This window comes from Gymnoscopelus microlampas (genome assembly GCF_963454915.1).
Source record: "Gymnoscopelus microlampas genome assembly, chromosome: 8".
NCBI classification, from domain to species: domain Eukaryota; kingdom Metazoa; phylum Chordata; class Actinopteri; order Myctophiformes; family Myctophidae; genus Gymnoscopelus; species Gymnoscopelus microlampas.
Genome location: NC_139945.1, coordinates 41,301,194 through 41,318,792, shown reverse-complemented (window position 1 = coordinate 41,318,792; position 17,599 = coordinate 41,301,194). Strand labels below are relative to the sequence as shown.

The window sequence follows — 17,599 nt, the reverse complement described above, 5'->3', positions numbered from 1 at the left end:
AAACCATGGTGCCTTATCAAGGCAGCCATAATGAAATGCATTATGATAATGACCAGCAGCACCCTTGATAGCACTGCAGCTAATGAACCAAGCCAGAGTGACAGTATGAGATAAGAACCAACCACACAACCATGACAACCGTCCCACAAATCTCTTATCTATTTCCTCCTCTTTAGCAGAACTGTCTATTTGCATATGCTGGTATGGCATATGAAAATAAAAAGCAGATGGCAACTATCCAGGATCTATTTAAAGTAAGATTGTTTTCCACACCAGGAGCAGCATTGTCAACACTTAACTTAGTCAAAGGAATACATAAGGTAGACATATAAAAGGAATGCATATACAAAGTACTGTACATGCAGCCGAATCAATGCAAATAGAAAAGTCGGTGCATGCGGTTAGGCCGGTGGCACGCTAAAGCAAATAGTCAGTGTCAGTTCATGATTTCTATGCAATGCAATAACCATGCAGCCAAGCCAGTGCAGCGCAGCACACACTGTATTATGGTGCAGGCAGGCACTCACAGGGGGCTGACGGGCGGGGGTATGTAGCTGCTCCTGGCAGGCTCGTCCCAGCAGGGCTCTACCCCTGGCAAGGGGGTGAGGGGAGGCCTGCGATGGGAGACAAATGACATGGGCCTAGTTCATCTGTCAGCTATACCAATTGGCCATATTCACACAGCAGCCACTTTTCTCTGTCTTCATACTCAGGGGGTGGTTGTGGGAAACTACCAAAAAGGATGAGCTCCCCCCCCCCCGGGTATGAAGTCAAATCAAAATGGCCGCTCCATGAATACGGTCAATAATCCATGTAGGATGGGCTACATAATTAAGGAACCCCTGACCTGCCCTGGACCTCTTAAAAAAATAAAAATAAATAACAACTCTCAGAAAAGAAAATGCTACTTTTTCTTTAACCTATCAATTATCACAAGCAACTGAACATTCGATCTGAAATGGATTTTTACACATTGGACATTATCACATGACAATTACATTCAAATGGCGTTATACATGGATACAGATTTACACAGACAGACACATACAGTACATTGCATACACACATAGCTGATATTGTACATTCACAGTGTGCAGAATTACAATGATAAACAAACAGAATTGGCCATTATTACACGACTAAGAATCATGCAGGGAGCAGACGAGCCTTTAAGGTTAAAGAATACAGATGGATCAAAAATCAATAGAGAGACTGCAGCAGTGGCACTCTGGATAATGTGTTTAAAATGCTGACTTTGCTATTCTAAAAGCTGCCCGTGATCCGCTAGAGGTTGCTATTGTACACCGACATAATGTCTCTGGTCTGTTATCAAGGCTTCACCACTCCACACACTTCAGTGTGTCAACTGTTGTGTGTGCTGTACTGTGTGCAATGCATCGTTCAGATGTAATAATAACACCTCCTTTGCAATAACAGTTAGTATGCATACAGTCCATCTCCCAGGTAATAATTGACTCACCAGACTGTACTTTCAGCTGCCTTGCACTGTTTGATAATAATAAACATTTCTTACTAGTGTAAACTATTCAAACTTTGGCAGTGCCATCACATTGCCTCTGAGGAGCTTGTCATTTCAAGTGGCCAGGTAGTGTTCAAGTGCGTAAGACCCTCTGCAGGGCTAACTACCTCCAACGGATCACAGGGCATTGTCTTTGGCATTCAGGGGCTACTTACGGTGACTCTATGCTTTTCCTGAAGTGCGTCACCGACAAGGGAGGATCTGAGAGAAGAGAGACAGAAAGAAACGGAGTGTTTCATAGGGAAACATAGCCAGTAGAAACCAGACAGCAGTACAGTAGCAGAGAATAAGGCCAACCTGGTTTGCGTTTAAGTTTGCGGCGATGCTGCTTGTTTACGAAGCAAGCTGCTAGAGTGCTGAAAAGTACCGCCGCTGCCAGGAAGCAGATGGTTGCTACGACGCCCGCAACCACAGGTCGTGCCAACCCCTCATCAGCCACCTCTGCAGGGGGGAAGGGATCTGATGGGGCGGAAGTAATCAAATTACAGCATGTTACTGTAGGTGAGGTAGAGTTGACGAGCCGGACAATGCAGTGTTTTTGTTTTCATGTTGAAAGGCACACCAACTGTTTCACTGTACAGTTTGTAGTTCTGCTGTCAAGAAGCTCACCTGTGCTAGACACACCCACTACATTGCTGCTCTCGCTGATGAGGTCGTCCATGACTGCCATCACTCTGAACTCATACCAGGACTCCTGCCAGGGACACAAACAAAATCACACTCCCCTTATAGTAGCTACTGTAATAGCAACCAAATGTATCTCAACAGCATCTCTCAGTGGGGTGATTTGTCAATGCAAATAGTTGTCAGTGTTGTGAATACTTTTGTTTGCTTTGTTGAAAAAAAAGAAAAGTGGGCAGTCCACTCCCTTCTGTGACTGTTCCTTAATTGACCAGACAGCGGCCATTTTCTTTTACTTTATACTCCCTGTCGAGCTGGGAAACCCCCGGCTAGGAAATAAGAGCAAAATGGCCACTGTATGAATGTGGTCAATTGAGACAGACAGTAGAAAAGCTGATAGGGAGACAGCATAGCAGAAGAAAAGGAGGAATTTATCATCTAGCAGGAGTCAAAATGGCTAGCAAGGACCCGCGTTGCTAAATACTTCAGCTGTCCCATAAGTTAAAAACATAGGAATGGAAGAAAGTGTATATATAACGAGGGCTTTAACCTCACAGCCAATGTGTGATTTCACATTGACAGTAAAGCCAAAACATCTAACAATAATATAATAAGAAAATACTTATGGAACTCACTGAATACTTACCTGAATAAGGTCTCTGGCTATGAGCTCAGTCTCAGTAGCTGGGATCAGGTCGTCCAGCACCTCCCATCTCTCACCTAGGCGAAACTCCATGATGTACCGGTCAACGGGCGATGAGTGGTTCGCTGGAGGGAGCCATGTGAGGAGGACACCATGCTGCGTGCGATTGGCTGTGAGGCACCGTGGTGGAGTAAGAAGCACCAGTGGTTCTGGGGTACTCAAAGGAGAGCCTATAGGGTACATAGAGGAAAACACATCAGTGTTAAAGCTGCAGTCCCTAACTCTTATGTTCTACCCGGGATTCAAATCCGGGTCTCTCTCTTGAACGAGAGACCACATTTCAACCACTCGTCCAAGAGGCAATCCCCGGTTGGCCAGGGGAGATGTTGCAGTTATGCCGTTATACTACTTCTCGACCAGTAGGTGTCCTACCTGACACCTATATTTCTCAGAGGAAGAGTAGGGAGACCACATCAAACATACTCTACCATAGACCCCTTCACAGACGACGTCACACTGGTTGCAAGCGCCACACTGGTTGCAAATGCAACCCATTCTGTCAGGTCTCGCTAGGGCGCGCAGCACTAGCCAACACACAACAAGAGGGGGTTTGGGTGTGCTGAAACCAGCGCGCCCCAAAACAACAGGTTGAGAATTGATTGCATGAAACAATCACCTGTGCATACTGTACAGTCTCAATGTTGGTAAACAAATAATTGGTCTATTGAGATTGCTTGAAATAACTTTTTGTTCATTAAGTTCTGGATTACGGGTCCATTTGGTTACATTTGTACACTCTCAGAGTTGCAAATTGATAAATACATTTTTAGGATTTTACTGTGTAAAGGGAGGTAGAGCATACTGTATTGACAGATAATGTGAACAAACTCAATTGGAAATGCCTTGTATGACCAAGGCTGAAATGTTGTTTGAAATAGATAACGGTGTTCAAAACCACTCTTTTTAATGTGATAATCTAAAGACACACGGAGGAAGAAGTGAGAGACCCCAGTCCATAGGATTTCATAGTTAGCAGAACAAAAATACAAATAATACTTATAATTCACTCATTCATTCACTTATTATGGCTGTGCTTGTACGGTACTTTACTCTGGATTTCTGCATGTTTGTGATGGCCTGACTTTGTTTTTGTGGGTGAGATAATTGAGACAAAAAATCCATACTGTAATATGTATCGTTTGTACATCACTAGAGGGCAGTGTATTGCATTACACATTTTTTTGATGAGCACACACAATGAAAATAGACAAATGTTATGCCAAAACGTAACTATAAAGCCAAAGAAGCATTCTACATTAACCAACGGCTAAGTAGGTTGCACTCCGCAAGAAAAAAATAACAAAAAACGAATGAATGAAACAGAAGCATGTTTACTTGTATTTTAAAAGCAGTTTAAGCAGTACCCACCTGCAGTGTTAACTGTCACAACCTCACTGAACGGCCCAGTGCCCAGTTTGTTTTGTGCCAACACACTGAACTGGTACTCTGTCCTGGGCTCCAGCCCTGGCACCACCAACCATATCTGAGTGCCAGAGACGGGCATAGAATGCCAGTCATGAGGCCCAAAGTCTATTCTCTTCGACCTGGGGGAACAGAAATTGAACAGAGAGAGAATCATACTTTACTTATGAAACGGAACAAAAGGCTAAGAGCCATTTCACTTAATTTAAGCATGCAAACTGTATATAAAAAAACAACCTGCATTCAAAATAGAAAACAAAGCATGAACAAAATTAGAGTTTAATTTAAAGAGTTCAAGTTGGTCTCATTGGTTAGTCAGACAGTTACCTTTCCGTAACTTATTACACATGCAACACTATTAGTGTAGACACACATGTACAACACTATACTATACTATACTATACTATACTATACTATACTATACTATACTATACTATACTATACTATACTATACTATAGCCTAGATGTACAGTATACTATGGTCACATTTGAATCAGAATTCCCCAGTCAGTGATTTTGTTCACAGAATCATGTTACAATTGGTTTTCTCTGGAACATGAAATATGCTGGCCTGACACACAGCCTGCATTTTCATTTATTTTCACTCCATTATTCAGTCTGTTTTCTGGCGATTGGTTCATACTGGGTTATCCCGATTGGGCCGGGCCGCCGGTTCGATTTTCAACCGAGAAAACCCCACCTTCTACAGCGTCACCAGATCCTGAATGCGAGGCTATAGCGATTCAGGGGCTGGAGCCAGGCTAGAAATGTTCAGTGTTCTAGCCCAAAATGATCACCTCTAACTCAATCAATAGAGAGCTGTTGACTGGTATATTTGTAGTTACATCTCCATTCAAGAACACTGAAGAGAAGCTTCATTGCTCATGTAATAACTAGTGGCCATTGCTTGGCATTTAGAGTCAACACATTTGCATTTGTTGGTGTGAGGCGTTAACGTTGACTTAAGCAGTGATAAACACTGTTTACCATGGTATTCACTAAAGCAACACTTGAGCATTAGATCATTAATTCAACCACATCCTGACAATCTCACACTATGCATATCACGGCTGCTGACGTGTACAGTACATAATGAGCTTAATGGTGACATTATGCCAACTCCCCACCATGTACTGTATGGTGCTTAATAGGATGCTAATGCAATGGCTCTGTATTTACATTCCATTACTTTTCCAATAAGCCTCAACATGAATTATGCATAATCTATGATCTATTATACTGTAGTTCATATAATAATAATGCACGTCAATTTGCAATGCAGCAAATCATGTAACCATAAATACTAAACCCCAGTGAAGATAATTATGTGAAAGGCTTCTGCCCTCATCATGTCTGCTTCAAGTCCGTGGACTGAATGTTTTACCATCAAAGAGGAGTTCACTTTCTTAGCTCTTTGATGGTAAAACAATGCTTTGCTCTCATGTCAAACTAACATCATACCTCTGTCTCCTAATGTCTTGACACTGCTGCCATCAGTTTAAAGCACAACACTCTAAAATCCTGAGTGTTCATTTAACTCTGAGAGTGAAAGAAAATGGACCCCAAAGGTCCATTTGTTCACTCTCAGAGATAAAAGAACACTCAGGATTTTGCTGTGTACTCACACTGGGCCGTACCACACTGAGAATGTCTGTTCAAAGCCACCATCATATCCTGGTTCCCAGGACACATTAGCAGAAGATGTAGAGGCCAACACATGGATATTGCCAGGAGCATGTGGGCTGGTACCTAGTATTTAGGAGAGAGACAAATATTGATTAAAAACATGCAAATGTAGATGTACTTTAAGTATTTGTATTTATGTACTACTACTACTTTAAAGCTGCAATCCATAGCTGTTTTTAGTGAATAAAATAATATTTTAACCAATGTGTGTGGTAGAGTATGTTAATAATAATAATGTAGAGTAGACCTTATTAATCCAGTTTCAGCTTCACCCAGCTGATGGCTTCCCTGCAGTGGTCATATTGAGCACTCGAGGGGGGGAGCAGTAAGGGTTTAAGTGCTCATGGACACCTCGACACTTAGCCGGGAATACAAACCTGGGACCTTCTGTTTCCCAGGCTCTACCCATTCAGCTATGGCTACAATTTAACTGACACAACTGGAGTTGGAGGTGGTCTCCCTGCTCTTCTATTGAGACATTTACTGTAGATCCTGAGGTCGGGTACTGTAGGAACACTACGGCTTGACACTTGCACAAAGGACATGGATTGCAGCTTTAACGCTATGTAAAACATTCATATTTTATCACTTCACAATCACTTGGTAAAGCACCAGCTATGCTGCCAAGTTCACTTCACAACAGCTGTTTTGGTTAGTTAGACTCTTGAGTCATATTGGGTTCAATACATTACAAGTCCAGTGATATCTACCTTATTAAGTCAAATGAAGCACATTACACTGAACAACCAGATTGATCTGCTGCACAAGGCAGTGGTTCTCAAACAATTTTATGTCAAGGACCCCAAAATTGATATGTATTTGGCTGTGGACCCCATGTGAAAACATTTTTTTTGCCATAAGAGAAAATCTTTCAAAAATAGCACCAAAAAAAAATAGCTGGACCCAGGACTTTTTTTGTGTCACCCTTTTAGCTTAATGTCTTACTGCAGCATATGCTGTTTACATTTCTGACAAATGAAGTATTCAATCAATCAAAAAAACTCTGGAACCCCCTCAAGGACCCCTGGGGGTCCCTGGACCCCACTTTGAGAACCGCTAGCATAAGGCATGCATACAGTACACAGTAAAATACTCATTGTTAATGTATCCATTTGTAACTCAGGGAGTTTACAAATGTAGGAAAATGGACCCTTCGGTTACATTTGAACACTCTCACAAATTGTCAAATTGTGTCAAGGTGTATGTATACCTTTTATTGCACGTATAAAACTGCTAAATTATTCTACCCCATATTCTGCACACTCCTCATTGCTATAGTATTACCCTCACCTGTCTTTCTTTACCTGTACTATTGTCAACTTTATCTTATCTTTTAAAATTTGTATTACATCCAATATTATCATTAACTTTATCTTGTGGTTATATTATCGTGTGGGTTATACACTTCACTCTGCCTGTACACCTTCTTCCATCTTTTCTTTCGACTGTTGCTAGCGATTGAACAAGATATGTCTACTGTGATATCTTGGTTACTTGTTCTCATGTTTTTGTTTCTTAGATTAGTTTTTCTTGACCACAATGTTAACTCTTTGTCTGGCACCGACGAGATTTCCCGTCGGATTGTGCTACGGTGCAGCTTGCCGTCGACGAGAAAGACGCGATTTTGTTTTTTAATTGTCTTATAAAAGATTACGCTGTTCTCTTTCACTCGAGACCCGGATCCGGAAACGTCATCCGAAGATTTCCGCCACCTCCTGTTTATTGGTTTCCTGGAAATGCTTATATCTTGGGTTGACTTTTTTTCCACTGTATTCCGCGAGACATCCTATTTTCAACATGGTCTAACAAATGAAGGGACAGCTCCAGTTATATATTTATATCTCTGGATGACGATCGGTGATCCCGGTGTTTACCAACGGTCTGACAAGCGATCATTGGGGAGGTTGGAAAGACGTGCATTTTTGACGGTATATGCTGTTTTAAACGTGCCTGCGACATGGAGAGTTACCTCGCGGGTGAATTTATTTTCCTCTGGGCGACGGCCACAGATCCTGTTTGTGTGAACACACAATCCGACGATAGATTATTATGGATCAAAAATTTCTGTGAACAGTTGAAAAGGTTAAATAACACGAAAACGCTGGCAGTGGGTGAGTTTATTAATGTATATACCTTGGCAGTTAAAGAGTTAAGAATGTGATTTAGATACAGTAGCATGTTATTTGGACAGATGCAAGGTTCATTGTTTACCCAGTATCCTACAGTTTCAAGTGTACAGAATGCTATTTAGATAGAATGCTAGGTTCATTGTTTACCTGGTATCCTGGTTTATTTGAGGCACTACACTGTTATCTCTGCACTCTAAAAATGTGATTATTTACCTTGTTGTTTTTTACAAGAGTTCATTCTGATCTCGCACTTGTAAGTAACTATGCTAAATGCCTAAATTGTATATTGTGATTGTTGTTTTCAGAACAGTCTTGCGGAGCATGACATATGATATTTAGCTCCCTGTACCTGTACGAGTGAGTGACAAATAAAAGCCTCTTGAATCTTGAAAATACAGTAGGAACAGCCGAGCTAATTGGCTAACGTGGTTTTGGCTGAAACGGCGACCAGGACAAGTTCACTGTAGTCTGTTCTCTGTGAACATCACAGACCCTCTACCGGCTGTGCCGGGTGGCCTACAGCCAATGGCTTCTCACTGGGATTAGAGGCAGACTTGTGCCTGGTCTGAAACACTCCAGCTGTCTGCAGTGTTGCCAGATTTTGCAAGAGAAACAAGCGGTCAGGTCTACGAAAACAAGCCCAAAAGAAGTGACTTGGCCACATGATCACACACACAGGGGGGTCCCCGGGAAAATTATTAATGTAGCATCAAAATCAGTTTTACTACATTAAACCTATGTACACCGGCTTTTTGAAGACAGCCGATCTACAAGCTCACAATGTGTCACAATGCGACGTCAAAAAATCAGATGGGGGGGTCTGTGGACAAATATATATTCATTTGGGGGTCCTTGGAATTAAAATGTTTGATCTATTATTGTAGTTCATATAATAATAATGCACGTGAATTTGCAATGCAGCAAATCATGTAACCATAAATACTAAACCCCAGAGAAGATAATTAAGTGAAAGGTTTCAACATTAGGAATAGGAAGCAAGCCCAAATACGCAACTTCACTTTAGAAACAAGCCCAAAAGTCTGCAACCCGCAACTTGCAGTATTTACAAGCGACTTTACAGAAAAACAAGCCCAAAGTCGCTTATAATAAGCGGACTTGGCAACACTGGCTGTCTGCAACCCAGCTTTGGTGACACCTGTCAGATGAAGGTCAGTCACTGCGAGACAGTCTGGTCACTGCTTACATTGAAACCACAAGCCCTGGGGTGTTGTGGTGGCCGCCCCTGCTGCAGTTTTACTGACCTTTTTTTAATTTATTTTTGGCGTTTTCATGCTTTATTCATTGTTACAGTGAGAGAGAGACAGGAAACAAGGAGAGAGAGATGGGGAAGGACATGCAGCAAAGAGCTTTGGGTCGGATTCCGGGCCAGCTGCGCAAGGACTGGGCCTTAATGGTATACGCTCCACCAGGTGAGCTACCACTGGGCACACCAAGTTTCATTGACTTAACACATTGACTGCCTAGATCGAGTTAACTCGATATTAAGAATCCAGCGCTTGACTGCCTAGATCGAGTTATCTCGATATTAGGTATTTTCATTGGTTTAATCTGTGATCGCGCTTGTCTGTTTATTTTTCATCAGCACTTTCGTTTTCCACTTACGTCACACTCACCCTGAGCCGGATGTATAACGCAGATTTCGTTTCCGGGTCACACTGTTTTTCTCCAGTCATTTTCATCCAGAATAGGGAAAAACACGGTTTTTCACACGGTATAAAATACAAACGGACAGCTCAACTTCTATTTTCTTTGGTCCGGGTGACTAACAGTCATCGTCGTCGTGTATCACATCGTTTTCAGGCCGATCGGGGGATCGGGGATTGTCGAATCATAACATCCGGTGAAATGACCGGATGTGACGTGGGCCTGTTTGGGAGGGGGCGAGCGAGGTGATCAATGTGTGGATTTGCTGCTCTCTACTGGTGGAACTGTCGTAGTGCTTAAAACCACAATCAGAGAATTTATTTGTATGAAAAATTGAAAAATACATTTTTTTTAAAAAACACGCAAATTGCTGGCACAGGGGTGAGTACATTATGAATAAACTCTGGCAGTCAATGTGTTTAGTACTGTTCACACCAAGAACGATAATATAACAATAATGACAGTTATAAATATGTCATTTCAAAAAGCGTCATTATAGTTTTTAAATATCAATTCGTTTTTATTTCGTTTTTAAGTTTCGTCTTGATTTCAGTTTCATTTTAGTTAGAAGCAGTGCTCAGTTTTTATACAGCACATATCTGAAGAAGAAAAAACTCCCACAAAACTGCGGTACAAAACAAGGTCTGCTGGAAATCTCAGTTCTTTTAAATCACAGCTAAAAACCTTTCTGTTTGCTGCTGCCGTATTGAGATTTGTTTAATGATTCTTCTGCACTCCCATGTTTTATTTTGACTTCTTTTACTTTTATTGTATTCAAATGTGCTTTTATATTGTGTTTTTTTGCTCCGTGTCTGTCTCTGTTTAACTCCCCCCCCCTTTCCTGAATTCAAATGTCCTTTTATAATGTGTTTCTTTTATTTAGTGTTGAAATCTGCTATACAAATAAACTTGCACAAGTGGTTTTAGTTATTTTGGTTGTTCAGGTATTATGAGGAGAGCCTTGATTTAAAGAAACTAAAAAAGGTAGGATGAAAGAATGCATTACATCAGATATGATGGTGGAAAAATAAAAACCAAGATGATTTTACATGCAATTCAATTGTTTTTGTTAGTTTTAGTTTTGTTAGTCTTGCATTGTTCATTTAAAAATGTATTCTAGTTTTAGTTATCAATTTCTTTCAGCAGCGGTGGACTGGCCATTTGGCGTGTGGGCCGCTGGGCCAGTGGGCCACTGGGCCAAAAAAAAAAAAAAAAAAAAAAACTTTTTTTTTTTTTTTAAATATATTTTTAAAAATGTTTTAGGGTTATTACGGTCATATCCGAGTCGCGCGGCCCAATTATTAGTTACGTTAATGTTTGGGCTGGGATGCTTTCCAACAGGCGTTCATGTGCAGGGCTGGGCTGGCTCAGTTAAACGCCCCCCCCCCCCCCCCCCCCCCCCCCCCCGTTGACAAAATGGGGGGGGGTGGGCCGGTCCGGACCAAAATGCCAGGGCTGAATTTTGGTCCCAGTCCGGCCCTGTCTTTCAGTCTTGGTTAATTATAATAACCTGGTGGCAGAGTTCGCTGTTCGCACCACAGCTACAACAGATGTAATCGATATTGCTGGGATCACTTTCTGAGCAATTTTATGAATGATAGAAACACAGATCAATCTAAAACATCTAAACAGATATGTGCATAGTATGAGTAGCATCTATCTAAATGGACAAAGGAGTGATAGGGCATGAGTTGGAGTCTGAAGAGGTGAGTCTTCAGACTGCAGAGGAGAATTTACCTATGACCAGGAGCCGTGTGCTGGCAGTGATGCTCGTGACCACATTGGTGGCTACACACTCCCATTCCCCATGGTCCTCCTTACTGAGGGACAGGAACTGTAAGCTGCCACTGGCTAGGATGTTGTGCTTACTCCTACTAGGCTTCCCCACCTTCAATGAAATGAACACAAATTAAACATTAGAATTATATAGATTCCACGGAAGAATAATGGACGATGCAGAGTACATACTGTTTAGTTGTTTTTTTTAAACCAACCCTTTACACTTTGTTGACCGGTGTAGCCCAGGGATCTGTACTTTCCTCCCTCTCTACGACAAATCTCTTTGCCGAAAATAGACGATCTACAAGCTCGCAAAGTGCCGCATTACGACGTGTTGGGAGCTTGTAGATCAGCTATTTTCACTGAATGATCACCTATTATGACATACCCAGAATAGCACTGGCGCTAGAATGGGGGTGCAGCAAGATATTTTTCAGCCTCCCTCTGATCTCCATTGTGTGTGTGTGTGTGTGTGTGTGTGTGCGTGCGTGTGTGTGTGTGTGCGTGCGTGCGTGCGTGCGTGCGCGCGTGTGTGTGTGTGTGTGTGTATAATTAATCGTTATAATTTAATAAAGATAGGCTGCAATTATAATTAAGGATACTTAATGAAATAATTAACAATACCGCATCAAAAAATGGCCAAGTTCTCCCGCAAGCCAGAACCACTTCACCAAGGGCCCAGTTCTCTTAAATTCCTAATAATTTCCCCCCACTTCCTGTTCCTATATGACACCCATGGAAGCTAGGGTTCATGTGGATAGCTTGTAGCTAATGTTAGCTTAAACACTTAATACAATAACAGACTTTATTAAGCGATCATTTAAAACAGTGATGAGAGTGCAGCAGCGTGGTTATCCGGAAATAATCGAGCATTCTCTGTCTGTGGCCATGGTATAATTCACCACAAGTACAAAAACATCCACCACATCAAGCAGCACATACAGCACTAGATGGTTTGGTTCTCTGAGGCGTGCTTTGTGGTGTTGTGTGGTTTGTGATCCATACCTTTCTCCAAGTGATGGTTGGTATCTCAGGGTCTCCGGAGGCAGCACAGGGAATAACTAGCTCTCTCCCAGCCTCCTGACGGTACTCCCCCCCAGGCCTCACGTTAAAGTAAGGGGGATCCTGGACACACACGCATTAGAGACATTCACACAATGCTGTCGGGTAGAAGCCTTGTATGACCAAAACTGTTCCTTTTTTATTACTATTGACAAAAGTTAATAAAATACTGAAAATAGCCGATCTACAATAGCGATGTGACACGTTGTGAGCTTGTAGATTTTTTTTGCTTGCTATTTTCACTACTTTTGTGCCACACTCTTGTATGATGAAGTTGGGCATTCATTTATGAAAAAACATAAAAAGTTGAAATATGGAGATGCAAGGTACAGCACACAGTGATTCTCAACCTTTTTCATTTCAAGGACCCCCATTAGATCTTTTTTAAATCTCTGAACCCCAATCTACAATGTAGAATCCTCAGTGTTAATTCAAGTCTGGAACCAAATGGACCACTGGCAAGTGGCAACCCAAAATCAATTTCTAGCCTATCTAGATTGGAAGCAGATTGGTTTCAAGTCTGAACAAATCTGAACAACGTGTCGCAATGTGACGCGTTCTGAGCTTGTAGAGCGGCTATTTTTGCTACCTTTCCGCGACACTCTTGTACTATGAAGAAGGGCATTCATTTATAAAAAGAAGTTGAAATGTGGAGATAGAAGGTTTCTGCCCGAAAGGGATGATATACTGTCACCATGCCCAGTGGCCGATCTGCAATGTACCTTTAGCACCAAAGTGGCAGGGGGGGACATGCCCATGGTACCCAGGGCGTTGTAAGGCACACAAGTGTACGTGCCCAGGGAGTCTTCTGTGGCCTCTGCCACCCGGATACTTCCATCTGGCATCAGGCTCCAACCAGGGTACTGAGAAAGAAGAAGAAGAAAATATTTTTAAATCTTACTTTCCACTTACATACTACATCATCATTTGACCTATAAATAAGACAGTGATGGTGAATGTTAAAGTAGGTGAGACGCATGTGTTAATGAAGTCGCCACATTCGTATCTCCAATGCAATAATTTATTGAGACAAGAAAAAACATTATTTGACAGCTAAGCTGCCTTCGCCAGGCTTAATCTACAAAGAGTAAGATTAATCCTGACAAAGGCAGCTTAGCTGTCATTTTCTTTTCTTTTTAAAGTCTCAATAATGCTCGCATTGGAGGTATGATTGTGCGCAGACTCATCATTTTTCTGGACATTGTATCTTATTCCAGTGCAATGGCTGGACCAGGAGTTGAGTGCTTGTGGGACAGAAGTAACAGTAGTAAGCCCTGAGGCACACGGACCTTCTCCACGCGGAGAGGATAGCCATCTTTCTCCCATTTCACTGACGTCACAGGTGGGTTGGCATCCACTGGGCAGCGGATGACCCCTGGCAGTTTCCGTGGGACATAGATAACCGGGGGCATGTTGATCACTCGGGCAGGGTCTGAGGGACAACGCAATCAACAATCAGGAAGGTAAGCAGGTAAGCAATGAATACCATCTGTCTCAAATATATGATGTAATCATATTCTTATCACAATTGCCAATTCATGTCAGCGTCTTGCTAACCTGACACGAGAGATAAAAAAAACATATTATGGATGGTTGATGACTCAACATGTGCTTCATTGTAAACTTAGCATAGGGAAATTAAATTTAAAAAAAACAATTTAGATTTAGATTTGATGACTCTTATCTGAGGCCAGCGATGAATCTGGTGCCCAGGCTGCAGTGCTGCAGATCCCCATGTCTCACACACACTGGAGCACAGAAATCAATGACCAGTAGCAACTTGGGAGTAAATTAGCATAGCCAACACACTACGGCTGACAATAATAAAAAAAAAATCTGATGGCCGGAGTGGCATTTCGCTTTCATTGGTCTCTACTGGTGAACAGAAAGGTCACATTTCAATCCACTGAGGGCACATTTAGGGAGTCTGATTCAAAAGGCACAGACTGGCACTGTCTGCTATGAGCTAGGACAAGCCTGCCCTCAACTGTCCTTCTGAGGACAATGCTAGCATCAGAATAGATCATACTTTCTATCATCAAATCCTTACAAAACATGAATATGGCAGAATACATTTGTGACAAAGGGGCTCAGTCAAAATGATGGGTGGAAAAATGACTTCCATCTCCACAACACATGACCTTGAAATTGAGGAAGGTTACTGTACACTGCATTTCTATGGTAAGACACTGGGTGCAGATAATCTAGCTGTCTAGCAGCCTCCATACTGCTGCTGTTCCCTCCTCGCACAGCCCACTGTACAGTCTCTCCACCCCTCCCCCTATGCTGCGTTGCCACGGTAACACTCACACTGAACAGTCAGGTGTGCCGATGCTGAGGGCGAGATTCCGAGGCTATTACTCGGACTGCAGGTGTATTTCCCAGCATCCTCTGGCTTGACCCGGAAGATGATGAGGGTGCCGTCGATAAGAATTCTTACTCTGAGCTTCAGATCACTGCGAATAGGATGCAGACATTTGTCACAATATGTCACTGAAATACGCTAGATGCCATGAATGCAGTTACACCAAGGTGCCATGAGAGAGCAGCACAGAGTCAAGACAGCAGCCAGTGCTAAGAGGGCTCTGAAAGATAAATCTGCTAATTGCCATAATCACCCGTTGTTACAGCCCTCGTGTTTTCTCCCTTGCTACCCTTTCAAATGAAGCACTCTAATGGACAAGCAGATATTATAATTGCATTTTGAATGGAGAACAAATCCAGTGCGCTGCGCATCATGACTATGAAATGACATAAAGTAATATAACATTTTGCAAAAAAATTAATGTAATTTCCCAATATTTATCATTGTATCACATAACATGTAATTATCTTGTGCATTTTCTTATTTTTTTCAATATCAGGCAAGCAACGCAAAAAAAGGACTGTATAAAATTAGATGAAGTAACAATGTCTCTCCCATAGAAGAGAAAGGCATAGAAGAGACATTTCCGTTCATAGCGATGCTGTTCTTCCGAGCCAAACACAGACAAGGAAGATGTCAATCCACTGGGGCTTCAGTGACACGTTTTGTTTGATATGAAGATGCCTTAGCCATATGGTGTCCATAGCACAATTAGTAGCCATGAGCACGGAGGTAGGGCGTTTATCACCCATCTCTACTTCTATATCTACAGTATGGTGTTTCCACCAGACATCCCTGTAACTCTCTTGCAATTGTTGTGTCTGTCACTGGTGTGATATAAACTCCTCAGTCTCTAAAGGCCTCCTGGCTACACACCAGATCATCACTGCATGCCTACTGTAGCATGACACAAGCACAGAGTCATGTGATAGTGTCATCAGAGCATGCTAATGCACCTGGCACGGTCTAGACAGACCCTTGCTAGGGTCACTCTTACATCCTCTGGGGCCACACCAGGACAGCACGCATGCACACACACACACACACACACACACACACACACACACACACACACACACACACACACAGGACGAGGCTCCAACACACGGCGTCACTCACAACACAAAGGTTGGGGCATAAATGCTCTGGAGAGCTCCATTAGCAACGAAGAAGCTGAGGCTTTGAGTTGGGGAGACAATTAGATAGACAAAATTCAGGTGTCCCATAGCTCATACAGAAATAAGAAAGAAAAAAACACAACAGGGTTAAAAACACAAAAAGGGGACAGATACTTAAAAAGAAATCATCACAAAATGTGATATGTTATGTTAATTAGACATATCACACACAGAACAGACAGAACAGTACAGTAGTGAACTCGATCATAACTTTACTTCTTGAAGTAGACGTTATCCTCTTCCCAAAACCAGGTGTAGGTGAGGTTTCCAGGATATGCCTCTGCTTGACAGGTGAAGAGTGCATTCTGGGATATGTTTACAGTGATGTTTTCTGGAGGTGACACAATGTATGGAGGCCCTAAAAGACAGACATAAACATTTCAGTATCGTGAACAAGTGGCCATTATCGCGTGGGTTCAGAAAATCAAATAAACCAACACTAAATACAGACCTTAGTGTACTTCCACTAAAAAACAGATCGTGGGCTTTGGCAGACAGAGTACAACGTATGCATATTTACAGTACAAAGCATTTCCACAGCCTGATGTGCAAGACAGCAAGTGGCTGGCTACTGTAATCTTAATGTTAGACAGTCGGTGGAGGAGCTGACGCATTCTTCACAGTATAAACTTTTTGTTCCCTGAGGTACTGTCTACTGCTTCAAAACCTGAACAAAACAGCAGACGCCATTAAAGGTAAGCTGTCTTTTATGAGTGGCCCCAGATTCAAGCCACCTTGTTGTTTCCTTCATAGCACACAGAGCCTTATACTGTACATTAGATAGGACTACAGATTATCTAGTGTGGTTGACTCACTCAACAATTAAAAAAAATCCAAGCATGTGGATCTCGGGATCCACAAGGAACAGTGAGGCTCCAATGTTGATTTTGCACTTCACGAGGCCAGCCTGTGACATCAGTTATATGACGTCTATAAATGGTAAAATGTACTGCTTTTACATACGTAGCACCTTTCTCCAAATCGCTTTACAATGTATTTCGCGTTGACATTCACACGCACATGAACTCATCGAGTGGGGAGGAAACCATGCAAGACAGCAGCAGCCTGCTCATCGTCTTGCTCAAGGACTTTTCGACACACAGCCAGGAGCAGCTGGGGATAGAACTGGGAACCTTCTGACTCCAAGACGGCCACCCCTCTATAACATATCTATGATGTATGACTCCAAATTTGGGCAAGGTTTCAGCCCGGTCAGAGCATTGAGCTAAATAACTGGGGAGGGCATAGGAAATCCCGGCCCACTCATTTCAATGAAAGTTGCTCACCCAGCACATACTCCCCTCCCCTAGGTCAGTGGTTTTCAACCCTTTTCATATCAAGGTCCATTATTTATTCGGCATTTGAGCCACGGACCACCATTTGATGAGATTTAGACTCTCAGGCCCAAAGCTTAGAATATTCTGTCATTGTTGGATACGATTTTATCGA

At 42.3% G+C, this 17,599-nt stretch overlaps 1 protein-coding gene across 8 annotated transcripts in view; it reads right to left on the bottom strand.

The window, feature by feature from the left end:
• The window catches only part of igsf9ba (immunoglobulin superfamily, member 9Ba), a 78,848-nt gene that overhangs the window by 8,624 nt on the left and 52,625 nt on the right, over nt 1-17,599 (bottom strand). For 5 of the 8 annotated variants that reach the window (XR_014601236.1, XR_014601237.1, XR_014601238.1 and 2 more), the window contains exons 6-18: nt 16,367-16,508; nt 14,918-15,063; nt 13,897-14,039; nt 13,330-13,470; nt 12,551-12,670; nt 11,504-11,654; nt 5,912-6,035; nt 4,233-4,408; nt 2,808-3,034; nt 2,150-2,234; nt 1,838-1,999; nt 1,696-1,741; nt 528-614 (exon numbers count right to left, since the gene is read on the bottom strand). Coding sequence is in view for 5 of the 8 variants with exons in the window: in XM_084063677.1 (XP_083919803.1) it covers nt 528-614; nt 1,696-1,741; nt 1,838-1,999; nt 2,150-2,234; nt 2,808-3,034; nt 4,233-4,408; nt 5,912-6,035; nt 11,504-11,654; nt 12,551-12,670; nt 13,330-13,470; nt 13,897-14,039; nt 14,918-15,063; nt 16,367-16,508 (1,750 nt within the window). In the remaining 3 variants the exon portion in view is untranslated. The remainder of the gene's footprint in view (nt 1-527; nt 615-1,695; nt 1,742-1,837; nt 2,000-2,149; nt 2,235-2,807; nt 3,035-4,232; nt 4,409-5,911; nt 6,036-11,503; nt 11,655-12,550; nt 12,671-13,329; nt 13,471-13,896; nt 14,040-14,917; nt 15,064-16,366; nt 16,509-17,599) is intronic. The other 3 variants (XM_084063678.1, XM_084063679.1, XM_084063680.1) reach the window with 3 other exon arrangements.